The sequence below is a fragment of the Elephas maximus genome, chromosome 8 (genome assembly GCF_024166365.1).
Source record: "Elephas maximus indicus isolate mEleMax1 chromosome 8, mEleMax1 primary haplotype, whole genome shotgun sequence".
In the NCBI taxonomy this organism is placed as follows: Eukaryota; Metazoa; Chordata; class Mammalia; order Proboscidea; family Elephantidae; genus Elephas; species Elephas maximus.
The window spans coordinates 41078808-41092930 of NC_064826.1; the positions used below are offsets into that span (position 1 = coordinate 41078808).

The 14123-nt window shown below is 39.0% G+C and overlaps 1 protein-coding gene across 3 annotated transcripts in view; it reads left to right on the forward strand.

The window, feature by feature from the left end:
- Nucleotides 1–561: 561 nt before the first annotated feature.
- The window catches only part of PNPLA8 (patatin like phospholipase domain containing 8), a 40580-nt gene continuing 27018 nt past the window's right edge, over nt 562–14123 (forward strand). The window contains exons 1-5 of one of the 3 annotated variants that reach the window (XM_049893395.1): nt 992–3240; nt 9382–9430; nt 9519–10494; nt 10614–10763; nt 12135–12286. In XM_049893395.1, coding sequence (XP_049749352.1) covers nt 9426–9430; nt 9519–10494; nt 10614–10763; nt 12135–12286 — 1283 coding nt within the window. In that variant the 5' untranslated portion in view covers nt 992–3240; nt 9382–9425. Of the gene's footprint in view, nt 777–991; nt 3241–9381; nt 10495–10613; nt 10764–12134; nt 12287–14123 lie in introns of those variants that run through there. The other 2 variants (XM_049893394.1, XM_049893393.1) reach the window with 2 other exon arrangements.

Sequence of the window (14123 nt, forward strand, 5' to 3'; positions counted from 1 at the left end):
TCTACCATTTGCTGGGCATTATGCTCAATTCTGGAGCCCTGGTGGTACAGTGGTTAAGAGCTTGGCTGCTAACCAAAAAGTCAGCAGATCGAATCTACCAACGGCTTCTTGGAAACCCTTTGGGTGCAGTTCTGTTCTGCATATAGCATCCACTATGAGTTGGAATCAACTCGATGACAATGGTTTTTTTTTAATGCTCAATTCTGAAGATTCAAGTATAGCTGTGTCATACTCCCTACCTTAGGAAACTCACAGTTTAATGTCGACAAGTATATAAACAAGTAAATTACAGGACTATGAGGCAAGGGCAAGGGGCAAAGCATGCACAGGTGGAAAAAGTGATTTATTCTACAAACTAGTAAGGTTTCCTGGGTTTTGAAGGAGAAATAAATACTTAGGACAGAGTAGAAGGGAGGCTGAGCCAAGCACATGTGCAAAAGCACTGAGGTAGGAAAAGGCATAGGATATTTGCAGAACTACATGTATGACTGAAGGGGCAAGTTAAGGCTAGAAGGTCAGCAGGGTCAGAGCCTATCATGCTGTGCATTTTATTCTACAGGGTGAAGCGCCAGCAGAAAAATTTTTAAACAAGGAAATCATACGTTTGGACTTGCACTTTAGTAAGATTCCTTTGGCTACACAGAGGACAATGACTGGGTCAGAAGTTAACTCTAGGCTGGAAACCCTGTTTGATGCAGCTGAACAAGAATGACAGCCTGAACCAAGGCAGTGGAAGTGCGAATGTCGAGCAGAGGAAGGACTGGAGAGGTTTTGTGGTAAGAAGTCTCACACTTTATGACAGATTAAAGGTATGTGGAAAGGAAAGAGAGAGAAGGGAAGGGCAGGGGAGGAGAAAGAGGACTTGAGAGTTACTTGAAAATTTCTGATGTGGGGGGAAAATCTGGGTATTTGGTAACATCTGACTAAATTAGGGAATAGGGAAAACAAAAGGGGAAAGGGATGGGAAGAAACATCCCTCAAGAACTAAAGTTACTTCCCTACTCCTCTAAAGTATAATTTGTACATACATCTTTTAACTATCATGTAGTTTTAGCTAAACATGTCTGATTATGCACTGTAGGGTTCACCAGGCATTATGATGTGAACAATCTAGCCACTTGCGCCGCAAGTGTCTAGCAAGCTAACTGAAAAAAAAAAATACTATCAGTCTAACACCCATCATGTTTGGCAGCTCACACAATTCCCTTCCTTAAGGATTTTACAACAATATTACAGGAGGCTAAAGCATTGACATCCATGAGAGTGAAGGTGAGCCCAGAGGGCAGAGTCTAACAGTCTTGGTAACTTTTGAGGTGGAGGTCTAGAAAAGGCTACTTTTCTACATTTCCTGACCTCTGCTCAATTTCAAGGTCATTTCAAGAGTGTAAAGGACCTGTTAAAGGTAAGCAAGAAGTAGATAATGATTATTAAATTTGGAATACATTTTGTTTTTCTTGTAGCCATTATATTGGGGGGGGATACCCCAGGCTCTGCTTGGTGTGACTTATTACAGCCAATAAACAAGCGGCAGAGGTAGGAGATCAGAAAGCCGCCTTTATTTGGTTGGCCAAGGAAAGGAGACTGTCCGGGCTATTGTCTCCAAGACTGCTCAAAGGCAGCTTGGGGAGGTGGGCTTTTATATAGAGCAAACAAAGAAATACAAATTTATCAAGAAAATTCAGGACTGAACTTCCTGTAGGAGCTAAGAGCTGAGAGATGACTAGGTGTTTTCTTTAGACAAGGGTTCTGTTCTCTGGGATAAAGGAAGAGTGTTAAGTCTCCACCCAGAGACGGGCTGCTTATACATACTTTTCACTTAATAGGTCACTTAAAATGCCAAAATGGTGTTGAAAACCTGGTAAAACCAGTTGAGGCCATCTATGGCCTGTTCTGTGATTATCTTGGCAAGGGCAGTTTCAGAACAATATGTGGCCTATTCTGCTTGGTGTAGGAGGATAAGCCAGAGCGGGTGTCTCTTAGAAGGCTTGGGCTCTGAGGCTGCCTGCCTTGATTATACAATGTACATGAAGTGGCAACTTTCAGAAAGGTATTGAGCTAAGACACATAGAAAATTTGGGAGAAATTATAAACTAGTGGCAATCAAAGATACAAAGCCAGGGTTGCGAAATTTCTTTTCATGTGACAGTGTAGTACAGGTGTTAGCAAACGTTTTCTGGAAAGAGCCAGATAGTTAATATTTTAGATTTTGTGGATCATAAAAGGTCTCTGAGGCAACTACTTATATTCCCTTTGTAGCAAGAAAGCAGCCATAGGCAATATGTAAAGGAATGGCCATGACTGTATTCTAATCAAAATTAATTTATGGACACTGAAATGTGAATTTCATGTAATTGCCTTGTGTCACTAATCATTATTTTTCAACTATTTATAAAGGTAAAAAACCATTCTTAGCTCACAGCTCTACAAAAACAGGTAGTAGGTCCAATTTGACCCCAGGGCTGTAGTTTGCCTGTCGTGGTATAACGTAAAATTCAAATAAGCTTGTTAGGTGTGGGAACTTTTATAGGGTGGCATATACTAACTTCACAGTCTCATGTCCAATACATGTGAAAGCCCCTTTTTAGAGACAATTAATCTGGACTGCTATGCCCAGGAATGGTGACATTAGCGTGGTCAGACCACACCCTATTATCACTCAACAGCCTCCAGACAGCTGGCAACACGCCCCAAACTGGAGGGCGGGAACGAAGCGCGGATAAGGCCTTCAGGGGCGTGGAGATGGTGGCTTTGCTCAGCTAAAAGGATATGGCATCCTGCAAACATGCATGGCTAGTGTCGACTCTGAGGCCGGGCACACCAAGCAAAAGCAGCAAACTTTCTCAGGTCAAGTGCCTGGCTACACAACACACACACCGTCAGGTCAGGACCCACTGGGCCACGCCTTCCCGGTCACACGCGCGTGTACGCACTCACGTCTTTCTCAGCCTTCCCCCTAGCGCTTTGTCATACACTATTGCGCATGCCTCGGGGAGAGGGGGAGCGGCGATTGACAGCGAGGTACCTGCTCGAGAGAAGCTGAGGAACTACACCCTGGTGGGCGGGCTAACTCGAACCACCTCGCGTCACTTCCGCTCTGGGCGGGGCTGGCCGAGGGGGTGGCACCCCGGCTGGTGCCCCTGTGTGTTTGAAGCTCAGCTGATGTAGGCCAGTCGGAGGGAACGTCCGGGCCGGGAGGAGGCGAATGGCCACTGTCGCCAAGTAATTGCAGCCCACATCCCGGTAAGTGGCCGGTGGGAAACGGGGCGCGACGATAGGAGGCAGCCTGGTCGCCCGGGCACTTGTCCAGCTCTCCCGGTCTTCGCTTTGCTCGCCTGCTCGGAGAGCAGTTTCAGCGTAAACGGGTAGGGAGACGCCGGCTCCTAGGAGATCCTATGACCAGGGCTCCGAAACGGGTCCGGGCACCGGAAGGAGCCTTGGGTCCGGGGCTGATTGGTGCGCTGTGGCCTCCGCCCTCTCCACCTTTGGAGCCTGGGACGCGCAGACTGTTTTGGTTTCTCCGGTCCCGCCCAGCCCCTTCCTGGCTTCCCAGCCCCGTACCTCCCAGCCCCGCTCCCAGGAGTCTGGCTTCCTCCGGGCTGGAATCCAGCGGTTCGGTGGTGCCTCGCTCACCGGTTTCCCTATTCTCATTCTAGATCGTGTCTGTTAGTGTGCACCTGCTAACGCCACTGCTTGATCTTTTTATCAGTGGTTGCTTTTTAGCTCTACCTGCATTTAACCCTCTCGCTGACTGCTGTTGTGTAAGCGGATTCAGCTGTGTGCTTTTTAAAAGCTGAAGCTTCGTGAATCATTGTATTGCAGTGCTTCCCGTGCCTGTGTCATTTCTGTCATTATGCTGGGAGAAACCTAGTTTACAGGCCTAATAGAATGGTGACTTGAAAGTAGTGCCTGCTAGGAAAATCCTTCTTAGAGTAGGTATGTGGTATAAGAGAATATCACACAATCCTATTTAGTTTTTACTGCCAGTAAACTTTTCTCATCCTTGTTCTACAGTCCTAATTGTTCAGGTCTCAAAGATGGCAGAAGTATGTTTCAGAGCATCAAAAAAAATGTTGTTAAAACAGTGAAATATTATTAAACCGAGAATTCTTAAAAAGTATATTAAACTGAATTTGAAGGGTTTATGCCTCTGTTGTGAGGCAGTCTTAAGCCCATTGTAGCTGTTTTGTTAAACTGCAAATTAGTTGTATTTTCAATATGAGAACTTTTTTTATTTCACAATCTCCTAATCAAAATTTTTCTCGTTGCCGATCTGGTTTTTCAATACCCGTATCACATTTAAATTAAAATGTATAAACAGTGTCCTTTTGATGGTCAGTGATGTTGAATGAAAGGATCAGTTTTGCTAGTTTTATATTCACTTGCCTTATTACAGAAAATTGATGCAAGTACAGCTTGTACTTTGAGTTGCTATTTTCCCCCAGTAAAAAAAAAAAAAATTTTTTTTTTTTTTTTTTATGATAGAGGAGGGAGCCCTGGCGGCGCAGTAGTTAAGCGAATGGTTGCTAATCGAAAGTAGTTATCCGCTCGCTGGGCTGCAGACCTGAATGTGGGGGCTTCGAACCCACCAGCCGCTCTGGGGGAGGAAGCTGTGGCAGTCTGCTTCCATAAAGATTACAGCTTTGGAAACTATATGGGGCAGTTCTACTCTGTCCTGTAGAGTCACTGAGTCTGAACTGACTCGAAGGCAATGTTTTTTTTATGGGCGGTGATAGAGGTGTTGTACTGAACCGTACAGCACATACTGCTTCAGTTTGTGGAACATGTATTTGTGCAAAGGTCGGAGTTAAAACCTTAGCCCTAGACATCTTCCCGTCCTGTCATTGGTAGCTCTAATCTTCCTCTCCCAGGCTGTATATTTCACTCTGTGGATTGATTAGCCATTAGTTCATCATCTTTTTTTTTTTTTTTTTTGCTTCCATCCTATTAAATTTTTTTGTCGCAGTAGCTATAGGCAACATACAATTCGACATTTTATCCATTTCCAAATGTGCGATCCAGTGGCATTAATCACACTCACAACGTTGTGCAGCCATCACCACTATTTGTTTCCAAAACGTTTTCATCACCCCAAACAGAAACTGTACCCATTTCCCAATTACTCCCCATTCTCCCCTCCCCCCAGCCCTTGGTAACTATTAATCTGCTTTCTATGCATTTGTCTATTCTAAAATCTTATGTAAATAGGGCCATATAGTATTTGCCCTTTTGTGTCTGCATTATTTCTCTTAGTATAATGTTTTCAAGGTTCATCCGTGTTGTGGTATGTATTAAAACTTCATTTCTTTTTGTAGTGGGATAATATTCCATTGTGTATATCCATTACTTCTTAACGCTTGCTCCTGTATTTGTTCACATTGCCCTTATTTTTTCAGAACATCTTTTCTCCTGTGCCTTTGGTTTTCCCTGGAAGACTTTTCTTCCTCCCCCTAACTCTGAATGGTACACAAGGCTCTCCCTTGTTCTCTCTAAACCAGAGTTTTAAAATTTGAAATCGAAGTAATACTTTGGTAGGTCCATAAGTATCCTGAAATTTTATGGAAAAAATGTAGTATGTATTTGCAAATGAGCATTTTTCAAGGAAGAGGAGCTTTAATCAGGTTCCTTGACCCCCAAATGCTCAAGAATTATTACTGTAAACTCTTCTTTGGTAACTTCATCCAGTCTGATGGTTTTACTTGTTTCTGTGCTGATAAGTCCAATTATAAATCCACAGCCTGTATTCCTACACTTCATGTCTGTTTTAATGTCTCATCATTACTTAATCCTGTAACTCCCAACTTGAACTAATTTTTCCTTGTATTAAATTGGCCCCTTTCCCAGTTATCGTGTATTCATAAATGACATTTTCTCCACGTCTTTGATTAAAAAGCTTAGGGTTATCTTGACACCTCCCTTTTCTTGTCCCATTCTTGGCTGTCAGCAAGTCCTGTGGTTTTTGTTATTTTGTTTGTTTTTCCCCACTTTCACAGTGTGGCACAGAGTAGCTCCCTTTTCCATGTTAGTATTGTTAACCCTATTTCAGACCCTTGTTACCTTAAAACCCAAAAACCCAGTGCTGTCAAGTCGATTCCGACTCATAGGGACCCTATAGGGCAGAGTAGAGCTGCCCCATAGTGTTTCCAAGGAGCGCCTGATGGATTTGAACTGCCGACCGTTTGGTTAGCAGCGGTAGCACTTAACCACTACCCACCAGGGTTTTACCTTATGCCGGCATTATTGCGGTAACTAAATTAAAAAAAAAAAACTAAATTAAGCCCTCTATAAATTGATCCTTTCCAACCTTAGCAGAGCCTCCACTTGGTAATTCCCTTATTTCCTCTTGTTAAAGCTCCATATCGTTCCTTAGTAGTTGGTCTGAGCCTCTGCATTCTATTCATACTTCCTCTTCCTCCCTACTCTTCACTGTTGATGACAGTATAATCCTACCTATCTTCTTGCAACCTAACTTTTGTTCTACTGAATTTACTCTCAAAACTCTTACCTAGAATTTACTAGTGTTGTGATTTGGAGCAGTTAAATTAAGTTTGTTGATTTTGTTGAGCAGATCTCTATTTTTTAGTAATTTTTGCTTAATTGTTGCAGTTTCTGAGAGAGGTGTATTAAAATTATGATCCTGTAGTTGTCTTCCTGTAACTGTGCCCATTTTTTGCTTAGGACCAAGTTGGTAAGTGTATTCGTAATTAGCCATGATGGTTGTATCTTATCGGAAAAACACAGCGCAGCCTCCTCACCACAGTCTAGGCCTGCTTTGCTCTGTTGTCTGCTTAACTCTTAGTCCCATCTTTATCATTCTTTCCCTTCCATGCTTCCCTTCAGCTACCTTGTTCTTGCCATTCCTGTTGCCAAGGCCTTGGTTGCTTTTTCCTCTGCCTAGAATATTTGTTTGTTTTCCCAGATTGTCTTAGTAATTTCTTCTGGACCTCATTTAGGTCGCTAAAATGTCACCTTAGTTCCTCTCCCGATCACACCGTCTGAAATAGCATCCTCTGTGCCCCTGCATGGCATTATACATTATGTTAGTTATTTGTATATTTGTTTATAGATTGTCTTGTTCTCCAAGGCCTAGAATTCTACCTGAGATTCAGTAAGTAAATTATACCTTTTTTAATATAGTATTCCCTTTTTAATCCTTATTTAATGTACTTCGCCTTAAATTTGCCTTAAAATGACTTTCATTTTCTTTTGGTTAGTATAAACCTGTTGCCGTTGAGTCAATTCCAACTCATAGTGACCCTACAGGACAGAGTAGAACTGCCCCATAGAGTTTCCAAGGAGCACCTGGTGGACTCGAACTGTTGACCTTTTGGTTAGCAGCAGCCTTAGCATTTAACCACTATGCCACTGGGGTTTACTTGGTTATTATAGGCCTGGTATATCATTTTCCTTATCCCTTTATTTTCAAACTTTCTTTGTCATTACGAGTGTGTCTTGTAACTAGCATGTAGCTGGATTTTTTTATTTCTAAGATTTTGCTTTCCTTGTTCACTTTTTGTAGAGTTTTCTTTTTGCCTTTTTGTTATTGTTCCTTCTATTGTGTTTTTGAAAGTTTTAAACCTACTTAATTATTTCTAAATCTTGGTTACACATTTTCCTCTTGACTGTATTTGATGGTGCTGTCTCAAGGTGATAGTTTGTTTTCGTTGCATGTTCTTTAACCTTTGACTGTGTGTTAATCTTCAGTGGTGATTTGTCTCCTCTGAGAGACCCATTTGCCCCGAGCTGTGGAAGTGTCCTCACATGAGGGTATCAGGTGACTGCTGTTGCCCTGTGGAGTTACCAGTTCTGACCAGTTTTCATTTGTACAATGAGGTAGTGTGACAGCAGATCCAAATCTGGGATTCTTCTTGAACATGGTAATTTCCCACTCTTGGTCTTGAACATAGCTTTTAATCCAAAATTACTTTTCGCTGTATTTTGTCAAATATTTCTGTATATTGGAAGTTGAGGGGCTTTTATGTCAACTCGGTTTATCATGTTGATCGTAAATCCTAAGGAGTTCAAAAGAGCGAGGAAGGCAGACAGCCTCAGCTTGGGTCTGGTCTCTTTTTCTCTATTCTCCTCTCTACAGTTGGGCATTTCAAAATAATATGTACACAATTTACAAAGAATGATTTTTAGTTCACACTAACATCTTTTGGACAATTGCAGTAGGTTCTTGGTTTCCGTCTTTTTCAGTCGCTTCGCATTCATCTGTCAGTGTGCTTTCTAATGTCATTCCTTAGCTTAAAATACTGTAACAGTTTGGTCTTTACTCTCGTTGGCAAAATTTATAAGACCTTTTATAATCTGACCCCAAACTCTCATCTCAGTATCATCTTCTACCTCCGCCTCATATAACCTCTCCAGGTCCTGCAGTGACACTAAATTACTTGAAATGTCATACTGTGTATGCTTTCTTACATGCTTTTTTTGTATTTGCTTGCTTTTATTTTTTCCCCTTTACCTCAGATTCCCTCCTTCCCTTTTCGTCTTTACTATGTGATGCATCCCTTTGTAACTGTCCCCAGTTTTTAACCTCCTTTTTCAGACTTCCTTTGATTCTGTTCTCACCTTGTGTCTTTCATTCACAGGGTATCATCTGTTAAAATGCTTTAAATTTTTGCTTTCTGTAATCATAAAAGCAATACCTGATCATTGTAAACAATTCAGAGAATAGTAAAAGTAAAAGCTCTTCTCCTCCTCCTCTTTTGTTCTGACTTCTCAGTACACAAGAATAAACCATTGGCTGTTTATCTTTTTAGAGTGAATTAGTATCTTTCTCATATGCATATAACACCACAGATTTAAACCTCTTTTATAGGGTTTTTGTGTTCTTTTATTATGTTGTTGTCGTTGGTTGCCTGGATTCATGATGACCCCATGTGTGGGGAGTAGAACTGTGCTCCATAGGGTTCCTTTCTTTTCTTTTTTTAATCTCAGGCAATGCTGCAGGGAATTCTTATATAGATAGACTTTTGCACTGTCGTGCAAGTATTTCTGTAGGATAGATTCTTAATAGGGGAATTGGTGGTCAAAGGATATGTGTATTTAAAATTTTGATAGATAACATTTAAAATTTCGTTAGATACTGTCAGCAAGCCTGTGTGTCCCATTTCCTCAACTCATTTTCAACACTGGACATTATTTAATCATTTAAATTTTTGCCAATTGATGGAGAAAATATTTTCTGTTTTGATCAGCAGTTTTCTTTGATGTGAAGAAGCATGCTTTCATAATTTCACTGTTTATATTTCTTCTACTGACCTGTTTATGGTCTTTGTTCATTTTTCTGTTGGGTTCTCTCCTTTCTTGTTTGTAGATGCTCTTTTTAGATTTCAATTTTACTTTGAATTCTAATTTTTTTTTTCCTTCCCATTTCAGGTAAGACCATGAATTATGGCATTTCTTAAGTGAAACATTCAGGAATGAAGTGAGAAAAAGTCATAAATATAGAAAATAAGTGATTCTTAAGTTATGTCTATTAATTTGACGATAGATATATATATTTACCTCTTTAGTAATGCACGAAGTCTTTGTGGGAAGCAGAGAAGCAAGCAACTGCATTTCTTGTGCTCACCGAAACATTACTGGAGGGTAAGCCACATCATTCTACAAAGAGGTTTTCATACAAGCAAAATCAGATGTAAATGGACCAAAAGTGAAGCACGTTCTTGCAGTGAGCACTGCTCCTGTGCAAGTAACCATGGTTTACATATTGGAATTTTGAAACTTAGCACTTCTGCTCCTAAGGGACTTACAAAAGTGAGCATTTGTATATCTCGTATTAAAAGTACCCTGCACTCTGTTTCAAAGGCTGTTTTTGGCAGTCAGAATGAAATGATTTCACGTTTAGCTCAATTGAAGCCAAGTTTTGGAATCTTAAGGAAAGTATCAGAGAGCGGCTGGTTAAAGCAGAAAAACATTAAACAAGCCATCAAAACACTGAAAAAACTTAGTGACTCATCAGCGTCAAAGAGTCACATCGTAGGTAAAGACGAAGATATAGGTAAACAAAGTCTTTTTCACTACACAAGTAGTGTAACCACAAAATTTGAAGAGTCATTCTGCTTTTTATCAAACCATATTAATTCATACTTCCTACGTAAGGAAAAAATGGCTCAGAAAAAAGAAGGTGAACATTTCCAGGATAAATCGGAATTTGAAGATAAAACAGTTGAAGGAGACGAAAAATTCAGTTCTGGCATCTCGACCGATGACAAGCCACACTCAGAATCTGGTTTGGATACTGCATGTCCTAGTGAGACACCTGGAGTCCTTCCAGTTTCTACTAAACAAAGTATTGCTAGCTTTCTTTCTCGTCCAGCTGGAGGCGTACAAGCTTTGGTAGGTGGTTACATTGGTGTCCTTGTCCCCAAATTAAAGGCTGATACAAAAGATATGTCTGAAGAAAAAGAGTCTATTAAAGGTGAGCTGGCTAACAGGAAAGACAAAGTTGCAGAAGAGAAAAAGCGTTTATCTCTTCAGAGAGAAAAGGCAAGTCATTATTCGTTGTGGCTTTACGTTATATTAATTTTTGTCAAAGTTTAACCATTTAATGGTATTACCAGAGTAGTTTCATATGCTAATCATATATATTTAATATATATTTGTAGATTATTGCAAGAGTGAGTATTGATAACAGAACCCGGGCATTAGTTCAAGCATTAAGAAGAACAACTGATCCAAAGCTCTGCGTTAATAGGGTTGAAGAACTGACTTTTCACCTTCTAGAATATCCTGAAGGAAAAGGAGTGGCAGTCAAGGTAATTTCTCATTTATTTCATCTGGTTTTGTCTTAGAATAAAAATACTAATAAACTTCTTAAAATGGAGAAGGCAAGGCCTTTCATTATTCTATTTAAATTTTTGTGGTTTTTATCATGTGTGTGATATATGTTCAGTAATCACCCCACTATTCTGTAATATAAACTATGCTAATTATTCCTTTTTATTTTGTTATATAAATTATGTTCTTGGTACTAATATCTTTACTTTGAGATTAAACACGTTTAAATACAAGATAAATCTTAGCATACTGGTTGAATTGCCCAGGAGTTGCCAAATTTTTCTTCAATGCAATGTGGATATTTATCCAATGGAACCATACTTTTAAGACTGGCGATATAGTTCATAAGTAAAACCAGTGCCGTTTTTATTTCACAGTCTTTTCGTGTTTGCAAGTCTAAGAATTTTGTTCACCTTATTGATAATGGAATTAGTAATCATACTAAGTAAAGCAGTCAGCCTTTCTTTGCCTCAGCTTTCTCAAATACAAAATAGTGAAGGAAACTTAGACCCATTTAAATAGATGGTTTTCAGAGAAATGCTATAAAATATGAACAATGTGATTGAGTGTGTATCTGTTTATATAGTATTTATATCTGTACTATTAAAATTATTTTGCAATATTTAATGAACAATTTCAAAAGATAGTATAATGACTAGATATTATTAGAATTTCATTAGAAATCTGTTAGTGCTTATTTTTAGTTTCCCATTTAGAAAATTTTACCTTAGTCCACATTTATTCCATTCTTTGACAGTCATCTTGCTAAATATCTAAGTTTCTGGGTAATGTGTCCCTCCTTAATTTTATATTGTACAACACATGCATTATAATTAAACTAGTTGCCATCAAGTCGACTCCAGTTCATGGTGACCTCATGTATGTCAGAGTAGAACTGTGCTCCATGGAGTTTTCAGAGTTTTTGGAGGTAGGTCACCAGGCCTTTCTTTTTAGGCAGTTCTGGGTAGACTCAAACATCCTGTCTTTTGGTTAGCAGCTGAATGCATTAACCATTTGCACAATTTGCCTCTTAACTTTTGAATGTGGACAAAACATTGTGTAAAATCCAAAACGTTGACTTAACCTTTTGTTGTAACAATACTTTGTAAATTTGTGTTAAGCGAATTATACTTTCATTAATTGCTAAGCATTGCACCTTTTTTAAAAAGAATGCTTAGCTAGAGGCTAATTTTAATTGTCCTAGATATTCTATAATATATCAAAAACTAATCTTTTACAATAATTGAGAAAATAATAAACACTGGTACCTTGATTATACATGGTGATTAAAAATTATACATTTTCACTCTTGATTTTAAAAAAACAAAATAGCTTTTCTCTCAATATAGGAAAGACTTATTCCGTATTTATTAAGAATTCGACAAACTAAGAATGAAACCCTTCAGGCTGCAGTTAGAGAAATTTTGGCCTTAATGGGCTATGTGGATCCAGTGAAAGGGAGAGGGATCCGAATTCTCTCAATTGATGGTGGAGGAACAAGGTAAGGCCAGAAAAAATGATTTGTAAAGCTTATAGATTGAGTTAAGCTTTAAGAATTTTCTTTTTACCTGATTCTGTGATTATATCATCATTAAGTCATATTTTTTAAAATAAAACATGGAATTGTTTTACTTAATTTATTACTCTATCAATCTAAGAACTACTTTAACATATGCCTGGATTAACTTTTAATTTAATACAATATTTATATTTTAGTTTAGTCTTTTCAGACTTTATTTTTTGCTAGTTTAGGACTTTTTATCAACCATGATTCTCTTAAACGGTGTTTTATAATTTAGCTTTCTTTTGTTCTATTTATCTTACCCAGATATATGATATTAACTTATCACTTAATAAAGTGATGGTCATTAGAAAAGTAGTCCCAGTCAGTAACTTCCTGGCTCCCTGGATCTTTACTTGCAGATGCCAGTTTTACTGCTGTGCAAGAAATAAATGCTTCTTAATTCAGAAGATAATTTTACTGTCAAGCTCCATTGCTGCTACTGGCAATTCATCCATGTTTCTTATTCTTTCTTGGTTTGTTTAGTTCCTGCCTACTTGTTGCTTCAGTTCTTTGGCTTGGCTTTGTGAAATGTTCCCCCCAAATTTTCTAGCGTGGGTTCCACTTCCCTACTGGGTCTACTTTTATCTGCTTAGATTCTTATTACATGCCTGCCTATTTTTAGCTTTAACTAAAGTCCCTGATTTCACTCTGGTGTCTCTGCCTTGCCAGTTTTCTGTATGTTCAAGTGCTATTCTTACCATTTTGTTAAATTCCAGTCTGTATGTCACCTCTCTTTTACACTTTGACAGCAATGTGAAGGAATGAGCAACAGATGAGAGGAGAAGGCTATTTAATAATCTAGGCATACAACACTAACTTTCATTGTTAGTGGTGGTGGCAATGGGAAGCAAGAGGAAGGGAAATGTGCAAGAATATTTTAAAGAAAAAGGGGGACTGGAAATGGCAAAACTAGGTCAAGATCACTTTTAGGTGTAAACGCTGTGGGTGACAGAGACAGAATTACAGATACAGGGAAGGTTATTGGTGTTGAGAAAGACAGTTCTGTTTTGGACATGTTGAATATAAGGTTACACACACACATATAGAAGTGATCACTTGGCAAATGGAGATGGAATCAATTCAGGGAAAAGAACTTATGAGATTTTTGTGGGTATTTCTTAGGGAAGCGAAATAACCGGAGAAGGTGAACATCACTCATGTGAATGATAAGGTGTTAATGAATTGAAAAGAATAAGTCTAGCTCGTAGAATTGGTCACAAGTGATAAGAAGAAGGGAAAGTGGCAGTTAAATGAGCTTCACTCAGGAACAGAAGGAAGCCAGTCCTTCCCACCATTAAGTTCAGGGGAGTTGGGAGGAGTAGTGTCATTCGTTGATCGATTAACAAATATTGATTTTCTGCAGTGTTCTAAGCGTTGATTTAGGTCCTGGGAACAGTCAATATACAAAACAGATAAAATCCAAGTCTTTATGGTACTTGCATTATAGAGGAGGAGAGAGACAATAAATGGGAAAACCAATAAAATTATATGATTTGGTAATAATGGGTGCTATGAAGAAAAGTAAAACAAAGTAAGGGGCTAGAGAATAATGGTGCTATTTTTATCTTAGAAAGAGTGATCATGGCTTCTTTTTGAGGAAGTAGAATTTGAGTAGAGATCTGAAAGAAGCAAGAACATTAGAGGGCATTCAAATGTCTATTTAGAGTGAGGGAGGTATGGTGAAAAAGAGGTTTCCTACCAGTAAGTATTTGATCTTATAGGAGTTTTGTTAGTCATACAGGGAAACAATTGGAGTGAGAAGTTTTGGGAAAGT